The following is a 25,257-nucleotide window of genomic DNA, read 5'->3' as shown; positions in this document are numbered from 1 at the left end:
TAATGAACGTCAAAGAGCGAAGTTAACACTTTTTTTCAGCGACTCACTTATTTGAACAAATCCTAGGTTTGTCTTGCTAGAGTCTCGATTGGCTACAAGTCAGTGATTGACAGCACATAGCAGTTCCTCCCATTGCATCCAATATGCCTGAATTTTGTCATTCTTGATGCATAAAAAAAGTAATGCTGAAAAGAGGCATTTTTCTCCTCACTCCTCAGTGCTTTAACAGTGCACAGAACATGACAGATGCATGTAATTTTTCAGGCATAAGTATGGTATGGCGTAGTCCATACATTACAATGTCAGACAGGAGCACAGTGCATATGACACTATCAAAACACAGGTGTACACTTCAGTTATAAGCGCAGAGGAAAAGTGAAGAATAAACACGTAAGATGCATAGCAAGTACAGTACTCTGCTCCGTAAATAGCACATGAACTCATGACCCTTGAAATGTCATTGCGGTACAGCTATGGTGGATTGCACATGTATTGGCTTGGGTTGGAGGATGAGAGCACGTTGACCTCAGAATGGTGGCGTTGACACTGGAGCGACCAGCCTGACTTTCAGCCGCAGGCAAACAGTCACAAAAAGGAAATCCTCTCCGGCGGGACGTGTCAGAGCCTCGGGCGAACACAGAGGGTGCTGTAACGCGTGGCCAGAGCCCCGATCAAGTTTCAGCCATATAAGGCGTGGCCATTACCACGGCTCCGGCACCTGGAAGCGGTCCCGCGGGCTCGCCCCCCTCCCCGCCCCCACCCCGCCCCCCTCTCCCGCTGGGGCGCGGCTGAGTGTTAACAGAGCTGATCCCTTTCCATTAGCGGCGCTCACACATCAGGGCCGCCGCTGCCGGTGACACTCAGCGCCCCGCGTTCGCGTGGCTCCGCCCCATCTTCTGACCGCCCACGCCCGCGTTCGGGCTTCACCCTCATCTGCATTTCAGCAGAGGTGAACCCAGGGGAGGGGTGCTCTGAGATAAGACTGCTCAGTACACACTTCTGTCAAACATCTGTTATCAATAGTGAGGGGGCATCTCAACACTGTCTACTTGATCTCTGAGTAGTAATGTCGGTGTCAACACGGAGGTGACAATCAAATTAGCTCTTCTCATCATAAGTGTAAAAAAGAACACACTTATGGTACCAGATTCCATATTCAAACTTCATTGATGAACAACTGTAATGAGACAAGCAATCATTTGACAAGCATCACATCATATTTCAGTATTTTATGTTATATTGGATCATGTTTTATTACACCGTTTTCTTATGCACTATACCAAGGGTTTCCCTGCTGAAGTCTTGTGAATCCATTCCCAGGGAAACTTTGTTACTGCTTCTGTTGTGTATCCCCATCATTCAGAGCAGAGTTATTCCGCTTTTTTCTGATTTTTTTCATTGTCTGGCTGGTATGAGAAGGAGGAGTAGGAGGAGTCAGCTTGATGTTAGGGAATGAGTGGAGCTCAAGTTTCAGTGGGCTAAAGTTGCACCCTAGGCCACTCTTTCCATTTGCTATCATGAATGAATATGTCCATGCACGGTGCTGTCTATGCTTTGGTTCTTCTAGTGGTCTCTCTCTCTCTCTGTCTCTCACACACACACTGAATTGGAGCCACAGGCCTCCTGCCACAGACAATTACCTCTAACTGGATCCACAAACATTGTGAACCTGCAAGCCTTGCTTCATGACCATGCTTCAGAACGACTGCTGTGGCAACCATGCTCTTAAATGAAATAATGAATGCCCAAGGGCTGAGCAGTTGAAAATAGAAGGTGATTGATCCACCCAATTAGCGAATATTTGCTTCCCATTACACTTGTTTTGGGAGAATTTGATTTCATGAACCCCTATAATGGATGGAGCTATAATGTGCTCTCAGCTATATCTGAACTAATCAAAAGACTTAGCAGAACTCCACTATTGAGTCAAATCAGTGAGTCACTGATAGTACACATAATAGCTCGACCAATGTTGTGCTTCCTGTCACTGCGTTACATAAGAGACACTTGGATAACATGAACATTTGCAATTAAGGTGCTAAATGCGCTGGTGCCACCAGTGCACGTAAGGCTGGCTTGACACATGCTGGTAAGCAAGCCTAGAGTCATACTTGAAACGGTTTGGGGATAAGTGCTGACAGTCCGCTCTTGACACTCCACAAGTGCCAGGGAAATGGCCATGTTGCCGCAGCTGCAGAGAGGGTTAGCGTTTAGCGCACTGGGAAAAACTCGCAGCTGCCTTAGATAAACATCCAGGCGTGCGCCGTGCTCAGAGAAGCCCTGTATAAAAATGCCAGAGATCCCATTGGAGGCTTGTGGCTAATACTGTGGCTCAACCCTGACCCTGCTAGTTCTCTTTCCAGCTGAGCCCCTAAATAGTTAGGTTTGTGCAATACGGATCTTAATGTGACATTTAAATTTACTTTACAAATTTTTGTTTAAGGAAATTAATGTGTTTTTCTATATCTGGCATTAGCACTTGGCTCCACAGTTTCAAGTATGCTAAATCTAATAATGTGAACTGAAGACACAAGAACTGGAAAATTGAAACTGAGCTTTTGTTTTAAGTTTCTGTGGATTGTGAGTTCATCATCATTTAGACCATGGGCACAGTTTTCTCCATATGAACCTCACATAAAAATCCCCACTGAAGAAATGGGGAGAGCATTACAACACTAAGGCCTTTAAATGCTTCTCTGAAAGGCACATCCTCCATCATGTGTCAACACATGTATGTGACTTCATGTGATAAGTTACAGTTGCAATTTGGTATTTAAGCTTTATTAGCTGACTACCAGCTGGACTGTGTAAGGAGGACGTCGGATGAGTGACGGCCACACAGGTATGGCTATCTCTGCCCCCAGCTACATTCTGCCAAAGTCCAGGCATTGTCTACATTCTGGCTTGAGCCGTACTGATCTCACTGTATGCTGTGCTAAAACTGGACAATACCCAGTCTAACAAGCTCAGTGACAGGTGTCCCCCAAATAAAGTGGAGCCGTTTGTGCTCTAGAAGCCCCGGGGAAGCTTTAATTATAACCACGTGTTTATGTGATAACAGGTAAAACCAATGAAAGAAAACCAAAAAATGAGGTGCAATTTGTTTTTAAATGAAAAGCATTTGACAGTTGTTTTTCTGAAAAAAACTGCAATTTGAAAGAACACCTCTCTCTCTCTCAATACATACATATATACACATGTATTTACATATATATATATATATATGTACACTGTATATATCTGTGTGTGTGTATTTGTGTAAAAGATGTACAGATGGTGTGTACAAATATTACCTTTATTTGTGTTGCCTTCCTCATCTTTTTCCAACCACTTATCACTGTTTGTGAGAAGAACAACAGGATAGAAATAGCTGCACTGTCTAGACATTCAAAAGTATTCACAATCTTTTCTAATTGTTTGAAAGCCATAATCAGAATGCCTATAACTATTCTTACTATATTCAATATGTTAAATCAAACATTTTACAATACGTCATAACAGAGTTCAGTTTCATTTCAAGAATGCCACTGAAGATCACACATACTAGGATCATGCAGCTCAAGTATTAAAATAACTAAGGCATGCTGATAAGAGTAATAGGACACAAATGTACACCACAGCTATGTGTACACTGAGTGTATGTGTACACTGTATAGATGGTGTTGAACAAAACAAACCATTTGCAACAACCTTAGCAGAGGTTTCAAACTTTGGTTCAGACCACTGGACCAATGAACTCTCCTACCATGTGTGGCCATGTGTAGCTAATCTTATAGACTAGAACCAACCATTCCTGTTAACCTGGTTGAGTGGTCTGCAAGTTACCTTAGCCTACACACTCAGTTTCAGCTTTGGCCCAAGAACATAAACTTATTTATTTATTTGTGCCACTTTTACTTTCTTTTCAAATGCTAAAGCAATCTTATCAAATCATCATTTGTGTTATAGTGAGAGCTGTCCATATCTTAGAAAGTCCAGAAATACTTTCAAAGACATGAAAGAATAAACACAAAGACTGTTAGCTTGAAAAGTAGATGTACAGCACAATAAAAATGAAACTGTTAGAAAGCTTCTTCTGGCATACTGTAGCCGCCTTGTCGTTACTGTCAATAAATGGGTCCAGTGATATCCTGCTGTCCTCACAGAAGTTTTAATAAAAACAAACCATTTTGACATTGTATTCTCAGCTAGATGAAGGTGACCCCTTGACCTTCAAACCATGTGCGCCTTCCTGCATCAGTTTACGCTGTCTCTAGAAGTTTTCATTCCTCACCATCACTGCACAAGTCCCCTTAAACACGAGACATGCCTGACTGTCCAGTGGGCCTGCTTTAATATAGCCTGCCACTCAAACACCATGACACAGTGACCAGGCTAACTGTGATATGAAAGCATGGCTGTGGCATTTGTAACTTCATCGGAGGAGAAAGAGGCTTGTATAGAGGACCCTGCACCAACCACACACACAGCACTTCTCAAATAACAGCTGTGCTCATCTCAAGCACAACACAAATATTAAAGGTCTCTAGTGAAGTTAATTGCCTTTATAAAAATATATTACTGTTGTAGCATCTGTATTTTGTGGTCCGGCATACTCACTATGTTAGCTGGTATTACTTCACAGGCCACTTGCTCTGATAAATGTGATTAAGACGGTGATTGATTGTTGATGAAGAATGTTTGTCAGATTACTTCACCCTTCAGTAAGGCCTTTATTTAATAAATAAATAAATGGAGGAATGTTTGCCATTAAAAGGTCAATATGAAGACATTTTGTTCATTTGTTCATGTATACAGATATGAAACTCTCTTATGTAAGCTTATTTGGTCGTGCAGTCATCAAATAACAAGCCTAGTAATAACTAATGAATCTAAATTCAGGATTGATGTAAAGGCAAATGAATAAAATCAAGTTATAGAGATGCCTTCATTACTTCATTCACAACCCAACTGACACAAGGCCTGTATATTTGTCACTGTGATGTAAAATCCAGATTTGTACTCAGATAATAGTTTAATCAAATATCATGAATTATGAGCTCAGCTGGATAATTTATTTGGGCCTTTTAGATCAGGACTAGAAACCACTGCTATATTTTTGTGACAAAGGCTATAACCATACATTTCTGAAAATAGACAAGAACACTGCCAGTCACAGCCCTATTGCTGTGAAACGTTTGTACTCTTGCATATCTTTTGAGCAATGAAATAATATATAATAGTCTCCTGGAGTATTGCAGTTAAACTTTCTCAGGTTCAAAAATAACAAATGGGTGTTTGGAGTATTTGTATTTAAGGTAACCCTTGTATAATAGGTATAAACATCATTTAAAAATTCTGTCAGAGTTTACATGTCATTTCCACTTCATTTTTAGGAGACAAACTGAGGTCACACTGATTTGTGGCTGAACATGACTGATTAATGTACTCAACACATATGTATTTTGTCAAAATTATTTTCCAAAACAACGTCCGTCACAGATTCAAAATTATACGTTAACGTTATAAGCGTGTCTATGACAGATACAACAATAAATAAAGTGTCCTATATTTGTCTGCAAACTAGAAGGGTTTGAGCCAGAGTATTTTGGGGGCATGTCTCACGGTGGCTGGCCCTAGCCACTTGGTGTGGTGTCTTGGCAGAAATTTACAGACTGAGGCAGGTGTTCTGAGGCGAAGGCAGTCCTAAAAATAACTAGAGAAGGGACTTCAGAGCTGCAAGAAAGACAAGTGAAGACATGGGAAAGCCTGAAATGGTGACAGAGTTTTAACAACGGTCTCTCCAAGAACGGAAACTATTTTAATTTGTCACTATTCAAAAGTCTTGCAACACAATAAGGGGACACATGAGGCAAATTGCAATAATTTATGAACACTGATATTAATGAACAGATAGGCATACATAATACCATAATATTATGTAAAATCACGTCTAGAAAATGAATAAAATGATTGAATCTTCGTGACAAATCATTTGTCGTGTATTTGTGTATTTATATACCAAAAATATATTAGTATAAACGGTATGCTACCGTATAAATTCTACGTTCAAAACCCGATGACTTCATCGGCCGTGTGATATAGCCTATGTGATTTATATATTTTTTAATGTCACATTACACCAAATTCTCCCGTCTGTACATGTATGTAGAACAAAAGAAAGGAAGCAAACACGCACGTTTTACATAAAGAGTTTACATCTTGTCACTCGTGCTCGAGCCCTGCAGCTGCTTCCCTCTGTACCACTATAACTGTCAGACAGATTTAACCGTTGGAATTCTTTAGCAGTTGTGTCTCCCACAGAGGCCAATGTGATAGTACCCATAGGTGGGCTACTTATTAACTAATAGGGAAGCTTGATAAGCTATCAAAGGAATACAGGCGTATCTTGTGTTGCACAGTTCGTGAAGAATGCCTCAGGGGGCATGCCGACACGATAATATTCGTAACGTGCCTGGACCACTGACAGTACACGGCTAATAGAACTCCTCTCTGGGGGACAATATCTTTCGTGGGGATTAGAGCACTAATATGTCTTTTCAACGATCATCATACACGCTATATTTTGACAGTGCACATGGTGAAGACACACGCACATACAAAGAGAGAGAGAGAGAGAGAGAGACATTGACCACATCTTTAACTTGAATAGGCTACGGAGTCGAGAATCTACATTTCCTGAATAATCATAGGCCTACTGAAATGATCCATCAGTAAAAGTTTTCAAGCATTTTAATTCATGTTTTAACATAAATTCCAGAGTGGGGCTTAACGCTTGACATTTTACTGTGTAGGCTATCCGCAGAAGTTCCTTCATTTATCAACTAAATTGACAAAACTTAATGCTAAAATCGCTTATTTCAAAAGGCACCGGGGCTACTGGAAGTCACGTAACCCAAAAATATTGAACCACTGCGTATTTCAGTTTGTTATAGGCTATAACACAACATATTTTACCGGCACAGAACGTGTGCTGGTCAAGTTAAATGAATAAGCCTAAGTTTCTCTTAGGAAATCAGCCCATCTTTATGTAGGGTATTTTGAAAATTAAGTTCTAATGTTGTTTAATTCTCATTTAGTAAATATTCGTGTAATCTGCGTATTGGATTAGCAGTCTTTATTAGTCAGTATTTTTCGGGATAACCTATTTTAATGGCTAAGCGTTTTCAAGTCACTTTGGATTGTCTACTATTCCTTCGGTAACCTCCAATGTATCTCCCATGCGCAACATAGCCTATTCCTTGCGGTTTTACTTCTACTGTGTTAGAAATAGGAACAGACGTCTTGGAGGGGAGGGGGTGTCTTCTCCCCCATCAGATCCCATATATAGTCATATCAATGGTCAAATGTCTGGGAACAGCGAATCGCCAAACAGATCCATAAAAAAGACAGGCCACGGGGAAGGAACCAGGGGGGGCCGCTTCCAAAAAAGTATTGTATGACCAAAAGAATGCGATCACCCCCTCTCCAAAGTACATATTTGACAGGGTACAGTCCGAAAGAGCTCGCACTCCAGCTTGGCGTTCAGTCCGGCACAGACGCTCTAAGTCTCTCTCCGACCTACCTCTTCAAGTTCTTTTGGAGCACTCGGTGCAGCCGCCCAAACAATAACCAGCCATGGATGCCATCAAGAAGAAGATGCAGATGCTCAAGCTCGACAAGGAGAATGCCTTGGACAGAGCTGAGCAAGCTGAGGGAGACAAGAAGGCAGCTGAGGAGAGAAGCAAACAGGTCTGCATTGTTTTATTGGGGAAATCAAATTAATCGATTAGAAAGCACGAATATCAAGTGGCCTTGTGAGCCCAAGTTTACTGGATCACCTCATCGGTGTGGATTAATAGAGATTTTACAGAAGATCTTACGAAATGAGGAGCATGAACGAAAAACCAAAGAAACCGTGTTAATGTCTTTATCGTGTTGGGAATACATTCTTTTAAGAGTCTGCACCAGATAAGATTTTTTTTTTTTTAACCTTTGCATCGTAAATTTTTTTAAAGGTGGTTCCTTTGAGTAATTGGTACTTCGTATAGTGCATGCTGTACTGTATTTTTGTGGATATGAAGTAGCAAAAATGCTCTTTTTTTAGGAGTAATGTCACATTTTTAATGTAAATGTAATTTAATCAAAGATCAAAAATAAAAACAAATTATAGGCTACTAATGTTTAAACAATTAATCGTACGTGTTTCTTTAAAGTGAAACTCTCGTTTATATGCATGTATAGTTAGAGGATGATATAACTCAATTGGAAAAGAGATTGCGTATTACCGAAGACGAAAGAGATAAAGTGCTTGAAGAGTTCCAAGGCGCTGAAGAGAAGCTGCTCAGCGCGGATGAGGTCGCCACAAAGGTATTTTGCCTGCTTCAGAAAGCTTTCCCTAACTTCTATCCTCTCTCTCCCTGTCCCTGTCTGTTCGTGCCTCCGCGCTGTCTGTGCGCGTTCACGCTCTCTGTTTCCCGCTGCGCACCCTTCAAACGATCCTCTAAAAGCTCGAGGATGATCTGGTAGCACTGCAGAAGAAACTGAAGTCAACTGAGGATGAGTTGGATAAGTACTCCGAGGCTCTTAAGGACGCCCAGGAGAAACTGGAACTGGCTGAAAAGAAAGCCGCCGATGTAAGTAGCTAACGAGGGTCCCAAAAACGCACCATTCCTGCATTTCACTGCTTCTCCACAGTCTTTCTGCAGAGCACTCACTGTAAACATGTAAAATGACAGTCTTATGTTATATACTCAATTGTCTTATTGCAATCTTATTTATTACTGATTAATCATATCGGTTTTTAACCCGATTTCAGTAGTTTGTTCTTGCTTTGGCCAATTGGAGGTGGAGCGATACCTGCGCCCCACCCTACCTTCCATATTGTCTGTCAGTCAGAATGCTATCATAATACAATGTTTAATCATAACACGAATAATATAGCGTTTGTTTTCTTTTTAAGTTTACCCTGTACATAGTACATGAACTGTCATTTTATATATGTAATGTATTTGTCACGGCACGTGCAAAAAACCACGAATACATTCAATGTAAAAGTGTTTGTTTTTCGACAACCAAATAGCACCTTCAATATTCCATTATTACATCATCTACATACAGATAGGTTTCAGCTGAAAAAACACACTAGCAGTCTCCAAAACGGATTCAGGTATGAAAGAAAACTTGCTAAATGTGCACTCTTCACAGAAGAGCAAACGGATGGTTAAATATAGCTCAGTGCTTTATATGGTCAGGTTAGAACTCACCCACTTTGGCTGTCCCCCCGAGTTAAAAGGGTGGTCGTTTAAAATTTCAGTGTATTACTTTGGATTACTTTTATATTGATTATTCATTGCAATTTAAGAGCTGTATCACGTTATTTTACACATTATACCAAACCAGAGACAGTGTTACTTAATTATAGTAAATGAATGTAGCCTATCACAGTACGTTATAATAAGCTATCCCACAAACCTTTCTTTGAAACCTGGAATTTTATGTACATTCTTGTTATGTTAGCTTCCCTGAAATGTTTTCATAGAATATTTAACAAAACCCTGCTTTGTTTGAGGATAGGCTACATTCATTCTACCGTTCGTGTCCTAAGCCCAAAAAAAGTTTATTCAAGGGTCCTGGCGAATGAAATGGAAGATTTTTAGAGGGTGCTCCATAAAAGGAAAACTATGAGAACTATTTACAAATGTTCATGCACGGAAAGGACCACCTAGGTCCAGCTCATGCAATTTAATGTAACATGAAACGTTCAGAGGCAGATGAAACTGAAGCAGCTGGAAAGCTATTGAGTCAATTCATTTACTGTAAATTCATATTGGATATTTATTTTATTAATAAGTAATTATACTTCATTACACTTTTATTAATGCATTTTTTTTATCTAAATAATTTAATATTTGTTTTGTACCATTCGGTACCATTATTATTGAAAATATATTTTCTTTAGTTTTACAGTTATTATTATTATTTTATTTATTTATTTTTTTTTTGAAAGTTTAATAACTATAACTATAAATTTAATTTTGCTTTACAAAATCGTCTAGACACATGTATGGCTAAATTATTATTTAAAATTAACTCAATAATTCTGATTATAAAGATAAAGATTATAAAGATTTTTGTCCTTTCTGAATGAATGTCATTTAATTTAGCTCGCAATTTATCTCTGCTACGACTGAATAATGTGTATCTTTTTTTGTCGTGTGTACCAGCAGAGGGAGCTCAACTCGTGACTAACACACGGCTATTGTAGGAATGTGCCATTGGGCTGTTAATCGTTAGGTACGCCCATTATAATGTCAATTCACATTCTCATTTAGCAAATGAACACTTTTCCTTCTTATGCATTTACCAATAATCCAGCAACGACAGAAATGTCATATTTTCAATTTCCATTGTCATTTCATGCGTTCTCGCCAGGGGCTTGGCTATGAAAACAAGGTTACTTCCGGTATTTAGCGCAGACGTTCCTGCGCGTCTCCAATCTAGCAAAGAACCGGGCAGCTAACGTAGTTTCTTGTAGCATAATCCACGGGGTCTTGATACGCTCTGTGCTAACTTTGAAGGGGTCATAAAAAGTGGCTATATTCTTTAATCAGAAATGGCAGGATTAACATCGCTGGAAGGCGTTAAAAGGAAAATAAAATCCCTGCAAGAGCAGGCTGACGTTGCTGAAGAAAAAGCTGAAAGGCTGCAGAAAGAACTGGATTTGGAACGAAAAGCAAGAGAATCAGTAAGACTTAGTTAACAGCAACATAAGGAAATTGTATCGACTGACATAGTCGTCATTTTCACAAAATCTAAATGTGTTATAGTTAAGATAACGGTGCGATTGCTAGATGGTATCGGTATGCGTGATGCGTGAAGATGATGGATGGAAATGACTGATGTTGTGCAGCAATATAGCGGAATTTATCAGGTGCTCAGGCTAAACTAGATTATGCACGTCTTCGATGAGCACGGCCACACGCCGATTTACAGTAAAGATTAGTTGATGCATGCTAAAAATCGAATCAACAAATGATGTTTGTTGGGGTACTTTGGTTAGGTTTTTATATATTCTTCTGTAAGTAAATTAGTTCCGAGCTGTGATATGTTATGTGGAGGCCCTAACAGTACAACTGGCTTGCTTGTTTTTGACTGGCCAGTTATCGATACAAACTAGCTATAGCAGATTTGAAACAAACGGTTGTTCAATGATAGCGTGGAGGATCGCAGGATGTAAGTAATAGTAAATAAATAAAAAATACTGTTTTCCTACGGGGAAGCTATAGTAAGTTAGGAAATTGTCTTTATAAAAATATCCAGGTTTATGATTATTCGTCGGTCCTATTGACCACTTAAAACAATAATCATTTTTCCAAGCCTAAATTTGGCAAAACATGTTTTGAATCAAGAGTTATACTATTTAATGTATGAGTAACCTTGCGAGTGGGCGAAAAAGGCGTCATTGGATTGCTTCACATCTATTTTGTCAAGCATATTTTGTAAAATGTACTGATTTGTCAATAGCATCAGAATCAACAGGCATCAGGGAAGGGTTAATGAAAACTGTTGAATGGTGACTAATTTTTTACCACTGAGCCATTGACTGAATGCAAAGCTGCTGTGAGCAAGTCTGTCATCTGCATCCTTTTCTACGAGTGGTTTCAACTTTTTTCTTCCCTTATAAGGACAAAAGGCAATGCAGCATGGTGTGAGTAGAGCTCAGCCAGCCTGCTCAGACTAACAGCTAACAGTTACTGAAGCGGGAAGTACATGCCTGTTGCTTATACTCCCAATTAGCAGAACAGTCAATTAGTGGTAATTTAGAGGCAACTGACATTGTGCTACTGGGCTCTACAAAAGCATAACATAACTTTAAGGTTGAGTAATAAGTAGTAGATGGCAAAGATGCACAAGTGTTCATCCTATTCTCCTCCTAAGTAGTTTAAGGAATGCTATACTGTAAACTAAGTTTTGCAGTGAACCCACCACACATGGATCATTGGTATGTGGTGCATTCATTTTATACATCGTCAGTAGCTGTCAAATGGCCGCATCTGCAGAGATAGCATTTTATTATGTTTATTTCTAATCTTCGTGGCACAATATATCACATCCTTAACCCATTTACATAAGGTTTGTGCTAAATTTGTGCTTCATGTAATCTCTTATTTTGAACTGAATAATTGGAAATTATAGGACAGTCTCCACCACAGTAACTATTGTACATCAATGGAACGTGTATTAACAACATAGTGAGAGGCAGTCAGATGATAATCCCATTTTGTTTTTTTTGATCCACCCTTGCTTTTCTGATCCTTCACCGGGGCCCTGTGCCAGCATAATCCACGTTAGCCTGCCAGATCCTTGTTTGCTTGTCCCAGGGGTCTCCATAATAAGGTCCGGAGTGACGCTTCCTTTTCAAACCATTAATGTTGTTGCCAGTGGCGTGAGCATTTGAGTCTGTGTAGATCTCAAGAGAGTACTCGCTGGGATCTCTCTTTACATGTGATCTGCTACTCAGTGACTAGGCCAGGAACTGAAGCAGCATTACTTGGGTGCCGATATATGTGAAATGCAAACCTAAGATGCATTATAGTTTCCTGCTATTGTTAGATCTAATGGCCCATTTAGTACTGCAGCTCACAATGTTGGGGGCACAATTACAGTTTTACTAACAGTACTGGTGTTCATAGGGAGGTGCGGATCTTTGACATTCTTTCTTTTGGTTCAGCCTTGGTCATTGCAGTGTGGCAAAACACAGGCACACGCACACACAGGCACACATGCAAGCACACAGACACAGAAGTGAAAGTAGCGCTGGGGTGGAAATGGCGACTGTTGGCCTGTGCACTCTGTAAAGGAGCACCGATATGTACAGTACCACGTCCTGTTTGTGTTCCCCTCCCTCGCTGACCCTGCGTCTTTCTTGATCTCCTAGGCTGAGGCTGATGTCGCCTCCCTGAACAGACGCATCCAGCTGGTTGAGGAGGAGTTGGATCGCGCCCAGGAGCGTCTGGCCACTGCTCTGCAGAAGCTGGAGGAGGCTGAGAAGGCTGCAGATGAGAGCGAGAGGTGCGTCCGGGCGTCTGTCTGTGGTCTGCGCGTGCACTAGCGCGTTAGCGCGGGGCCTCCCCCTCCCCCTCTCTGAGCTGCGGCTCTGCGGTGGAGTCTCTTCCTCTACCAGGCCGCCATGTGCGAGCCCTGCTTTTTTCACGTTTAAAAGCACGAGGGCGACTTCTGCACTCCTCCACCAGCAAGCCACAGACACTGTGTGCCTTGACGGGCTTTTAAAAACTTTGTTTGAGAACATCTTTATGTCTTCTTGTTTTGCTGTTGGGGAACCATACATGACAGTTGGCCTCCATCTGAAACACAGTCATGAAGTTATCAGGCTTTCCAATAGAATGCAAAGGGGACCTTTCAATCAGGACAACAAGCGATCCCATTTATTAGCATGAACAAGTGGGGATTGTTTTTTCGCAGAAACAACAGGGTCCCGAATAAGCAGTGATTCACTAAGCACAAGGCAGTGTTTTTATGCCTTTGTTTCTTAGAGAAACAGTCCCTTTGCAGAGCACTCCCCAGTGCATGGACACGGACCAATCCCTGTGTCCATGTCAGTCAGACCTGTTTATTCGGTTACGATAACCATGTATTTTAGCAAAGGTCAGCTGCTCTTAGATCCTCTAAAAAAAGAACACTATATAATCTTTTTTCTAGCACGGAAATTGGTCCTTAGATTCCATTTCAAATCATATGTTTGTGCAGCTTTGAAAGGGCATTGACTCTGGCTTCTGGGCAGAACCCAGAAACCAAACTCATCCAGCTGCCATCGAGATGGACACCAAACTGGCCATTTTGACCCTTTCAGTCAAGCCACAAGTCAGCCTAGCAGAATTCCTTTGATACTTTCATTGTTGAAAAGTTGAGGGGCTCTCCATTGTTAAGGAGTACTAGTAATGGATAACCCAGGGATTCGGTTGACATTTCCCATGTAACACGGACAGAGTATTGTACTGTATAGAATCTTTGCTGATGTGCACTGCAAATCTTTCTCCTTGACAGAGGCATGAAGGTCATTGAGAACAGGGCATCCAAGGATGAGGAGAAGTTGGAGCTGCAGGAGATCCAGCTTAAGGAGGCCAAGCACATTGCTGAGGAGGCTGACCGCAAATACGAGGAGGCGAGTTTCCCAAGCCCGAGAGCCACTCAGGGAATGGACACCAGCCATTCCAAACCCTGACCCATAACTACTACCTTAAATGGTGTACTACTTATAAAGTCTTGGCAACATATCCATGCGCTACACGAGTTTTGAAATCTTTTATGAGATAGGTAGTAGAAAATCCTACTTCTGGCAAGTTTTTACCTACTCCCGCTTGCCTTTTTTTAAACAAATATTTTGATATTCATTAAATATTGAATAAATATTTTCACAAGTATACATTAATTATGGTAGACATTAACAACATATACACTTGTGCACATGATTCTATGCACACATATAGTCATGTTAAAGGAGTAATGTGTTTTTTGCTGTACTAATGTCTCGTCCCTTTCTGATTCACTGGCTGGTGGATCGGACAGCTGAGAGTTTGCCGTACAGGTGTTGTGCGTGTTTTAACATGCATGTGTGTTGTGTCTCCCAGGTGGCCCGTAAGCTGGTGATCATTGAGGGTGATCTTGAGCGTACAGAGGAACGTGCTGAGCTGTCTGAAGGGTGAGATTCTTTACTTCTGCCCAACGCTGAAACCTGCATCGACCAATGAGCTTGCACGTGTGTTTATTAACGCTGAGGTGGCGCTACGATCACAAGATCTGACGTCCTGAGCTTGTCACTAGCTTTCTGCCATCACACTGCATGTTCAGTTAAAGTGCATGTTTTTCTCCTGTAATTTTGAATGGCCATGCATTTGTCACACCCACTAACAGAAGGGGACGGAAAGCAGAGGAAGTGCTAAAAGTTTTGGAGCAAAGGTTAAAATCGTTAAATGCAACAAGTTCACAGGTACTTATAAACTAACTTCATTAATAGCTGTATTTATGCAGACTAACTTCGCTTCCATCAGCCTCCAAATTTCCCTCGGCTAATTAACCTCTCATTTCGCCTGCTTATCCTCTGGTTCGCTCAGCATTTCGTTTTTGTTTGCTCTCTCATTTTGCTTTTTCATATCCAGATTCTTGTTTGTGATGCACTCTCACCCAGCAGGAGCGGAGAATGTGTGACGTTGGTCAGGGAATGATATTCATAGTCAAACAGTGCTCTTCCTTAAAAGAATTTGTGAAGTTTATCAAAATAATGTCTCTGGGGCTGAAACCCTGCATATTACATCACTGCATCCCACTCCTGCTGCGTTTGTCTGTCTGTCTTCTATTCGCTGAATTAGTATTCATTTTGTTTTGTTTTCTGTTTGTTTTGTTTTCTGTTTCTGTTTTTTTTCCCCTCTTTCGCTGTCCTCTTCTCGCTTCCCTTTCTCTCCTTTGTCCTGTCTGTCCAAATCCTCCCTTCCTCTTTGAACCCTGTCCCCTTTGCTCTGTGCCCCGCCCACTTCTAAAACGCCAGCAAATGCTCTGAGCTTGAGGAAGAGTTGAAAACTGTGACCAACAACCTGAAGTCACTGGAGGCCCAGGCTGAGAAGGTAGGTCAACATCCAGTTGGGGCTGTACTTTTGAAACCCACTGACTTCCACAAGAATGGAAGGTCTAAAATGTTTCTTTAATGTTCAATAAGGAGCCTACTTTAGATTTCCATTTACTTCAGTAATATTTTCTCAATGTCTGTGGGTTCCCAGTAGTTTACATTTGTTGAATTTACTTCAGGTGCCATCCCCTTATTAGCCAATTATTAGCCATATTGAAATCATGGGAGGCATATTTTCAAAAGAAACCCAGAAATATTTTGTAATGTTGCCTTTAGTGCATGGTGTGACCTTGAGATTAGCATTCTGAGGGCAAATATATTTTTTATATTTTTATCTTGAGATAACCTTCATGGCAATTACAAAATCCTGAGTCTCCTTGTTATAGTGATTTATCAGTGCCCTCCCGTGTGTAATTTTACATAGGCCTTGTTGAGTTGCAGTAGGGTCCAGAGTATTGCCATACCTGCTTTGGTAGATTTGAACAGGATTCAGAAGTTCCTCTGCAGCAAGTCCTTTTCTGCTTTAGAAGGTCACCCAGTGCGCTGCCTCTCAGGCGGCTGGCTCTGCAACGGCTGTATGACGCGTGTGCTTCTATCTGTCCACAGTACTCGCAGAAGGAAGACAAGTATGAAGAGGAGATTAAGGTCCTCACCGACAAGCTGAAGGAGGCAAGTTTCCCCCCCTGCCGCTGGATGGCCGTCACTCGCGGCGTAGCATGTGTTGTAGCATGCTAACGGTCTGCCCTCTGTCCACAGGCTGAGACCCGTGCTGAGTTCGCTGAGAGATCAGTAGCCAAGCTCGAGAAGACCATCGATGACCTGGAAGGTATGATTTTCTTTCAAGCCAACGGCACTTTTCAGCATTTCACACCGGGCTTCAGTCCTGTGTTAGCCCACTTTACCTGGTTAGCGTCGCCCCACTCACATTATTCATTCATCTCAGTGAAATCCACACTACCAAGGTATTCAGAAATATTAAGCCAGCACTCTCCTTTCTACTTTTCCCTTTATTGCTGCTCATCTATGTTTCCTTTTTGTTAGTTGCTTTGCCATTTTAGGGGACCTGTTTCTTGAAAAGAAATTCAGTTAATTAGTAGTGTTGCTTGATTAAATTTGGTTGGTTCAATCGTGATTTAATGTGGCCTGGCTTTTCATAACTCAGCAGTAGCCTGTTGTGCTGTGAGCTCTTGAGGTGGCTGCCCAGCAGGTTGTACACACCTGCTGGGCAGCCAGCTTCCCCCAAAACAACAAAAGGCTTTTATTTGACTTAAGAATAAAAAAAGACAATTTAAAAACCTCTGGCTGTTTGTAATATAGTAAGATGTCAGATTTCAGGTTCAGTTGGCAGTCAGTCTTGAGGGAAGCAAATATAAATAGGTTGTCTGTTGTTTTAGTCGGATTGTGACACTGATGGTGTCTCTAGTCAGTTACAGTAGGCCACAGTGCAGTGTGTGTGTTTGTGTGTGGGGGAATGAAAGAATTTCTCATGAAGCTGTTGCTCTAATTGTGGTGGCTGTAAATCAGTCTAGCTGATGGATATGAAGGGTGCTATGGAATCAGGGCGACTTGCACAGCGTTTCCTGGCATACCTGAGGAATTTAACATGGCACCAGCGAGTGCCCTCATCACATTTCTGTTCTGTTCCCTGATAACATTTTCTTTTTTCCTTTTTCCACTCTATCTCTCTCTTTCTCTCTCTCTCTCTTTCTCTATTGGGGCTGTCTGTCTGTCATCTTGCTGTGGCCCGATTGGCTGACCATCTGGATGCACTGTCCTTCACCCCTCCAATCCCACAATCCTCTCCGCCTCCTCGCTCATCTCCCTCACCCCATCCCCCAACACCACACCCTCTTCCGTCACCCCCCCCCCCCTCCCCCACACTAGATGAGCTGTACGCCCAGAAACTGAAGTACAAAGCCATCAGCGAGGAGCTGGATCACGCTCTCAACGACATGACTTCCATGTAATTCACCTGCTGCGTCTGCCTGCGTGTGCACCCCTCCCCCCCCCCTCCTCCGCAGCTCACTTTAACTCCCACCTCCTGTCTTTCTCACACCCGTGTTTCCCCTGCAGTACCCCTCCCCCAAAAACCACCTGCTGCAGTTCTCAGCAGTCTGTGGCACTACAGTACTCCCTTTTTCATTTGGCACATGCCCCTAGCGAAGTTAATACCGGAGGTATTTATAACAGGCCCTGGCGGTTATATCACGCACTGTCATCTAGACGGTTTCTTTCCGTGTCTTCGCACTCATGACCATAATTTTGACAGATGGTGAAGAAATGCCTCACACATGACCATGTTCCTAACATCGGTGTGTAGGCTACGGGACATTCTCCGGGTCCTTCTAACGTACAGCTATGGAATAGTTGATTTTTTTGCATTCTGAATTTAAGCAGAGGGTCAGATCTGCTACTAAACATAACGTGTAAACATCACAGACTGACATTTTATTTTTGTATTCAGAAATGTTGATTTTTGGAACAGAAAAAGTACTGCTTATTTGGGGGAGTGTATGTGTTATATTTCAACTCCAAGTTCTCCTTTATGGTATTTACCTGGTGTTTTGTTGATCCTTAAACATTGCATGATAGGATCAGTTGAAATGCATTGGAACTGTAAGCATTTCAATTAAAAAAATGTGCTGTGTCGTTTTTGACTGTTGTCTACTATAGACGACTGTTTTTCCTTACTAACACGGTCTACTTCAATGTTGAGGAGAGACTCGTGTTGCGCATGTTGTGTTTTGTTCATTGACGAGGATCCTGTTCTGTTCCTGAGGATCCTTTTCTGTTGTAAAGACACCCGTTTGTGAACTGTCACATCGGAGATATCTCTACTGAACAGAAAGGGAATGGAGGAATGGCTTTTGCATCAGTCATTTCAACCGACTGTGATGCAGTGTTAAAGGCACCTAGAGCTGTTCTATGAGAATATGAAACCCAGGGAAAATGTTTGGTTGGACGTTCCAAGCATTTTTGAGTCTGGCCTGAATTTCTTGACTGTGTGCTAAACATTTCCAACTATTAACTTCCCTGGGCTTCATTGGGGGATAAAAAATTATATTTTCTGAAAAATATCTAGTTTCCAAGTACATATTGAAATGATGCTGTATCTCTTAGGTAAATGACTCAGAGTTTGAGAGAACAGTCCTCAGTAAATAGTGCCTTAATTACAGTATTAAACTGTGTTCCTTTGTAATTCACCAACAAAATGAGTGTAACCTTTTTGATGCATGCTCTGGAGTTTTTCACAACGTAACCTGAGAGATGCGGTGAACTTGCAGTCATCTGAAACCCCCCCCCCCCCCCCCCCCCCCCGCACCCCACCCCACCCCTCCCACCGGGCAGTGACCTTTGGCATGGTGGCTCTGTTTCCGACCTTGGCGTGACCAGCATTGTCTCCTGTACAGTTTCCCATTGCTACCCCAACTCCCCCGTCATCACGCTGTTCTACCTTCTTCTCCCCCGCACAGATAAATTGCGTACCCTACATCACATCAAAGACGCCTCCTGCCGGCTGAGCACCCTTTCTCAGCTTCTTTCCCCCTCCTTTTCCTGCTTTTCTTTTACTCCAACGCCCCCTGTTTCAGACCGCGGCCATCACCGCCGCGCGTCCCATCTCTTGTACAGAACCTATGAAAACATTTTGCTCTGTAAAATAAAACTTCCTTCCATCTATGTATGGTATACTTCTCTCCTTTTAATTTGTTCTGTTCCTTCTTTGTCTGTTGGTTTACTGTTGTTTTTCTCCCCCCTCCCTTTTTATTTCTTTTCTGTGCTTAATTTATTGTTTGAGTGGCTTCAATAAAACCCGAGGAGCTTCGCTCACCAACTCATGCTCATTTTTGGGGGGAAACCGTTCATCATCTGTAAACACAAGACTAGGAGCTTTCATATGGGGATTTTACGGGGCACTTGAGCATGTGAGGTAGAGATGTCTTCATTTAATGTGAGTGTATTCTCAGGGAGAATATGAACCAGGATTCTATGAAAGAATTACAAATGTTTTGACAAAAAGATTTGTCCAGGTCCTCTGAGGCAGTGACCAGCGATCCAGCAGTAGCCTTACCCTTGACTAGGAAAGCCAGGCAGCAAGACAAGAATAGGTGGCAGGGCGGCACTTTAGAAGATTAGTCTTGGCTTTGCAAACAATACCACTCGACCGCATACACTGTATGGAATGGGAGGAAATGCATGACCCTCGTCGAGTCTGCTAATCTATGAAAAGCTGCCATGAGCATCTGGTGCACCTCATTTTGAGGGAACCGTATTGATGCACACAGAAATCTGCTGGCACGCAGCTAAAGCACAATGCATTTGAATTGTTTATTCGTATTTAATGGAGTTACATGGCTGCATGTTACAAACAGAATCAAGTCAAGTGGTTATTTCAAATTGAGAGTGTACTGAAGACAGTTTTTTTTTCCTGAAAGTAGATTTTTGTCCCAGAGTGAATTACTGATTTTATGCACCCTTTTCTACATACCAATCCTGAAGTCAATTGCACTTTGTGGACAAAATAAGATTTCCAGCTCAGCTCGATCCCTGAGATGGATGTGGTTGTATGTTTTTAGCATCATTACTGGTGCGGCTGTTTCTGGCCCTAAAGTAGTGTTAGCAGCAGATGTGCTGTAATGCAAAGATGAAAGTCATAAGACTCCTGGGTCTCCCTACTCTTATTGCCTCATTGCTGAGTTCTTAGAAACACTACACAGAGTTAGATGTTTGCTACTCAACCATAGTTATAGAGGGCCACAATGTCTGCAGTCTTTTGTTCCACTTGCTTAACCACCCGATTCATCTAATTGTCTCAGTTGAACTGGGTCTGGAAAGGTTTAATGGTTTAAAGCTACAATTGTGGCCCAGCCTGGGTTTTAGGAGCTCTGTATTATGTCAATGTTTGCTCTCCTACTACACCCTTTATACCCAGACACAAATGGTTCAAAGCCATATGATTCTCTGTTACACAATAAAGTCACGTCTGGTTAGAATGTATAATGCTCTCACTTTTTCTGTGTTCTCCAGTAAGAATCATTGGACGATGCTGTGAGGGCAATAAAAGTTGGTTACTTTCTGTATTAAATAGTTGGGAGTCATATTAAGTCTCTCGCACACGCACACGCACACGCACACGCACACACACACACACACGCACACGCACACACACACACACACACACACACGCACGACTGAGGAAGCATGGACTTCACGCACTTATATGGCTTTTGTCACTTCGCGTCAATTGCAGAAGCTTGCTGGCCCTAAATAGAGACAGAATAGTTTTCAGTCAGGAGTTCTTCAGTACTGTCCTATTTTTATGACTGAAGATGCTGAATCTTCTTCGATCGCATTCATTTTTTGTAGAATTTTATCAAGCCTGTGTGTAGCATATTCAGACCAAGAAGTCCAAATTGTGAATTTCAACTTGGCTGGATTGCCTTGTGAATTATGGTGATTTATCAGAAGTCCTAATGTCACAGAACAGAGGAGGGCAACGTGGGCTGTATCTGTCTCTGTTTTTTATGCCAACGTCTGGCCTTAATTATGTAATTAACCCTAACATGTTGGCCATCTGACATTTTAGCTACGTTTCTTGATGAGCGCATGAATGACAGACATAGACTGTACTTGTGTTCCTATAAGAAACGTTTAACTGTGATCTAATCTCCGAGTGAGCCTGTGTTGGTGTGTACAGCCAGTTAGCTCATTTAACCAGGGTAATTGGTGGAAACAAATACCTGCTTACACACTGGAATCGCCCATCCCTGTCATAGAGCATTGAGGCCTAGGTGAATTAAATGCATCCAGTTGTTGTTGTTGGTTTTGGTTGGTTTTAACAATGTGCGGCACCCTTTGGAGAAATCGCTAGTTTGTAGACTGCTCAGTACAAAGTACAAGTGTTCATTGATTTGAGTTGAGTTTATATTTCTTCAGAGTATTAGTCTGATGTGGGCTTCCAGTGCATAGAAGACCTTACTGGGCTCTTATCTTGGAGATCCAGATTGTCCATTCTTGCTCCTTTGATCTGTGGCTTAAGTGATGCATTTTAACCAGTACTGGTAACTGTTGGAAGAAAGACCAGGGTCGGTGGACTTCAGAAGAGTACCTGTAATAAAGGTTTCAGACACATTGCATCCATTCCACTGGTCTCATGGAGTTCTGTGAAAGGCTTGGTCTACATCACTGAGTCATCCTTTAAGTGAAGGTAGAGTATGAGCAAGTGTGGGCTTTCAGTGAGTGAAATAATCCCCCTAACCCCCTGACATATCTAGCTTGATCTGTTTTTCTCAACTAACACTCGTGTGCTTTCTCTCTCTCTTTTCTGTCCCTGTCCCTGTGTCTGTCTTTAACCTGCTGCCCAGACTGCCTCTACCAGCAACTGTCGAAAAACCGCCTTCTTTCTAACGAACTAAGACTGGCTTTGATCGGAGACTAAAGAGTTTCTTACCTTTTTGCGTGGGTTGTATTTTTTATAAACTGAATCTTCATTCTTCCCTATGTACTATGGGTAAGAATGTGTAAGAAAGATACAGTATATTGCTGTGTTTTGGATAATACCAAAAATATATTGAGGAGATATATTCAAAGGGAAAGTGTCACTAACCAAACTGTCATTTAAAAGTGATGCCTTAATATGTCGCATACAATGACTGGAGTTAACATTCCTTGATACTGACAAATATTGTGCAATACTATGTACTGTATATTATTATATATGTATACATATTTTTAATCTCATTTTTAATGCATGCCAAGAATGTGCTCTTTACTCATGTCAGAAGTGTGTATGCATTGTATTATTCAGATGGGTACTAACTATTGACTTCATTCTAACTAAATGTGAATGTTCGCTGTGTACTCAGTATAGTACGAATGTACATTTTTATGGTCCATTCAGATAGTATGAATGCAGTGTCGCTTCAAAGTAATGGCTTTCTTGGTTTGCCATTGAGTTTCTGTTGTAAACCTTTTGTTACTGTGTGCTACTGACCACATCACAAGATGAATTTAATCTATTTTATTTGATGTTCTAACAGAGAAACTTTCACATGCTAAAGGAGAAAACTTGGACCTGCATCAGATGTTGGATCAGACTCTAATGGAATTAAATAATATGTGAAAGTCTGGGTTTCCTTCTCCAAACGTTTGTTGTTTTTTTTGTTGGTTTTACTTGCACCTTGCTCACCATGTTCCCCCGGCCCCTATTCCCACCCCTTCTCACTCTCTTGCAACTCTGGTGGAAAACGAGTAACCAGAAGCTTTGCATTCTCACTGGCCTGCTTTCAGTGAAGCACAGAGAAGCACCGAGCCAGAGGGATTGGACAAGCCAAATCGGAGAAACACTAGCATTCCAACAACCTGATCATTGTAATGATGTCTGCATTTTGTAATCAAAAGGTTTTTTTATGAAGAATTATATGATGAAATTAACTTGTGCCAAAAATCAAGCTTTTCCTCTATTAAAGATAATGATTTAGATACATTCCAGTGTCAACCCAGCAATACATTATTTGTATAATACACTTCCCTTGAAAAAAAAAGTTGTAGATGATGATTCCATTATGCACATACATTGTTAATTGGACCAAATCCTAAATAATGCCAATGTTTCGTGAAGAACAGATGTATTCTTATATTTTGTATTTTTTGTGAATTGTCCTTTTCTGCATGCTACATTTTAATAGAAGATCTGCAAAAGTACATGCATAGGTAGTTTTATTTATATTGTAGTTTTTTTTTTTTTTTTGTAACTGTGCCATTATTTATTAATGGTTGGAAGAGGATTTGTCAACAGTCAATTGAATGTTTATTTTTACTTTAAAAACCAGAAACTCATCACAAAATGTATGGCAACATTAACTTTGAAAATGTTCTGTTTTCTCCCACACTCTGCAGTTTGAAGGACTTCCAATTTTTGTTTTTGTTACACATTTTAAATATATGCCATATATGAAATGTACAAAGTTCATAAATTTAAATAAAACCACAATGTCTATCTATTCTTTGTGAATACCTATACATAATTTATAATGACAGGATAATGGTGTATTGCCATGTACATTTAATGCAATTGAACAGTAGTACATCCTTATTTATTACACAGGTTTGTTGAATGCTCAATTCTGATTGGCCACTTCAGGCATTCTGCAGTCTTATTTTTGTATAATGACCACAGCTATGGGTAACGAACCGCTTTAACTTAAGGACTCTTTTCATATCACTCCGCAGAAGGAAGTTCGGCAGTGGTCAGTTTGACCGTTGTCACTTACAGAAAATCAATAAATCTGCCATCATACCTGCTTGTGTTGCCTGGTAAACCTATTGTAACCTAATCATTAATACGGTTATTCCTGTATGACTTAGGCTGGCTATACAATGTATTCAGTCAAATGGACAATGGCGAAAACTGACCTAGTGTTAGGAATGTTACAAATTGTGCGAGGCTGAATCGGATGCCGGGGAGGAAATGATATACCTTTTAATTAGACAGAAGAGACAGAACAGACCTGCTGCTCTGTGTTTTGTGCCAGAGGGAATCAGCTGTCTCACATCTCTCGTGTGCTTGTATTGACCATGACATCACTTTCACTGACTGCAGCAATCCTTGCCACACTGTTGCCAACATGTTGCTGCAGCTTGTTGAGGGTCATGCAGCAGCTCCTACCAAAAAAGGACATGCCCTCAGAATGGTAGTCACATTTTGAGGGGACCTATTCTGGATACCCTTTTCTCAATATTTTATGTAGATTTCTCGTGAACTGCAATGAATCTTTAAAAGATAACTTGAATATTTATCAATAAATGTTGTTTTTTTCCCCTTTGGGCCACCATAGTCATGCAAACAACATTTTAATGAGGTGTTTGTACACAGATTTCCTGTTTGTCTGGAAGCTGATTCGTGAACAGGAAGTGATTTATGTAGAGTATGACTTTTTAGAATGCTTTTTTATTTATATATGGCACAGTGCCTTCTGAGCCTTTAAGGTATGAAGCTACATACTTTAAAACTGTGAAGTAAACTACAGATCATTATTTAAAGGCAGTACCAAAATCAGCACATCAGTTGCGCTAGTAGTCTTGGTCTGTTGGTCTGTTACATATGGCAGATAAGGTCAGGGTAAAGATTAGCTTGGAGGTGGACTGAAAAGCTTATCACAGTTTTGACCGTGTTGACGGCAACAATCTTTCATAATGTAAACCAGAAAGCACAATTCATGAGTTTCTCAGCAGCGTTGACTGGAGTCACTCAGCCGACATGTAAACTTTCAAGGAGCACTTTTGAGGGCTCTCGGCCTGGAAGATAAGACAGAGGGAAAGTTGTAAGGTACAGACAGAAGAGCTGGAAGCAGCTGTTCTCAGACTCTGTCTTTACCTTAAGTTACAAATGTAAGTACAAAATCAATGCAATACCATTTTAAAGAAAAATAAAAAATAAAAAAGAAATATATATATATATATATATACACTCACCGGCCACTTCATTGGGCACACCTGTTCAACTGCAAACTGCACCCGTTAACGCAAATATCTAATCAGCCAATCATGTGGCAGCAACTTAATGCATTTAGGCATGTAGACATGGTCAAGACGATCTGCCGAAGTTCAAACCAAGCATCAGAATGAGGAAGAAAGGT

General features: G+C 41.1%; 1 protein-coding gene across 10 annotated transcripts; it reads left to right on the top strand.

Moving 5' to 3' along the window:
- The first annotated feature begins 7,490 nt into the window (after positions 1–7,490).
- On the top strand, positions 7,491–23,438 carry LOC118227494 (tropomyosin alpha-1 chain). Of its 10 annotated transcripts, none has more exons than XM_035418024.1 (10): positions 7,491–7,731; positions 8,224–8,349; positions 8,490–8,615; positions 12,920–13,053; positions 14,047–14,164; positions 14,631–14,701; positions 15,545–15,620; positions 16,229–16,291; positions 16,379–16,448; positions 22,660–23,438. In XM_035418024.1, exons 1-10 carry the CDS (start codon positions 7,618–7,620, stop codon positions 22,740–22,742), a joined length of 981 nt encoding a protein of 326 aa, XP_035273915.1. In that variant the 5' UTR covers positions 7,491–7,617; the 3' UTR covers positions 22,743–23,438. The 10 variants fall into 10 exon arrangements, with proteins under 10 accessions (XP_035273915.1, XP_035273910.1, XP_035273909.1 ...); XM_035418017.1 differs by lacking the exons at positions 8,490–8,615; positions 22,660–23,438 and adding exons at positions 17,507–17,585; positions 19,096–19,454 and having other exon boundaries at positions 7,492–7,731; XM_035418020.1 differs by lacking the exon at positions 8,224–8,349 and adding an exon at positions 21,985–22,078 and having other exon boundaries at positions 7,493–7,731.
- Positions 23,439–25,257: the final 1,819 nt, after the last annotated feature.

This window comes from Anguilla anguilla, chromosome 5, assembly GCF_013347855.1.
Source record: "Anguilla anguilla isolate fAngAng1 chromosome 5, fAngAng1.pri, whole genome shotgun sequence".
NCBI classification, from domain to species: Eukaryota; Metazoa; Chordata; class Actinopteri; order Anguilliformes; family Anguillidae; genus Anguilla; species Anguilla anguilla.
The sequence above is the reverse complement of the archived record's forward strand: the minus strand, read 5'-3'. Positions and strand labels throughout refer to the sequence as shown.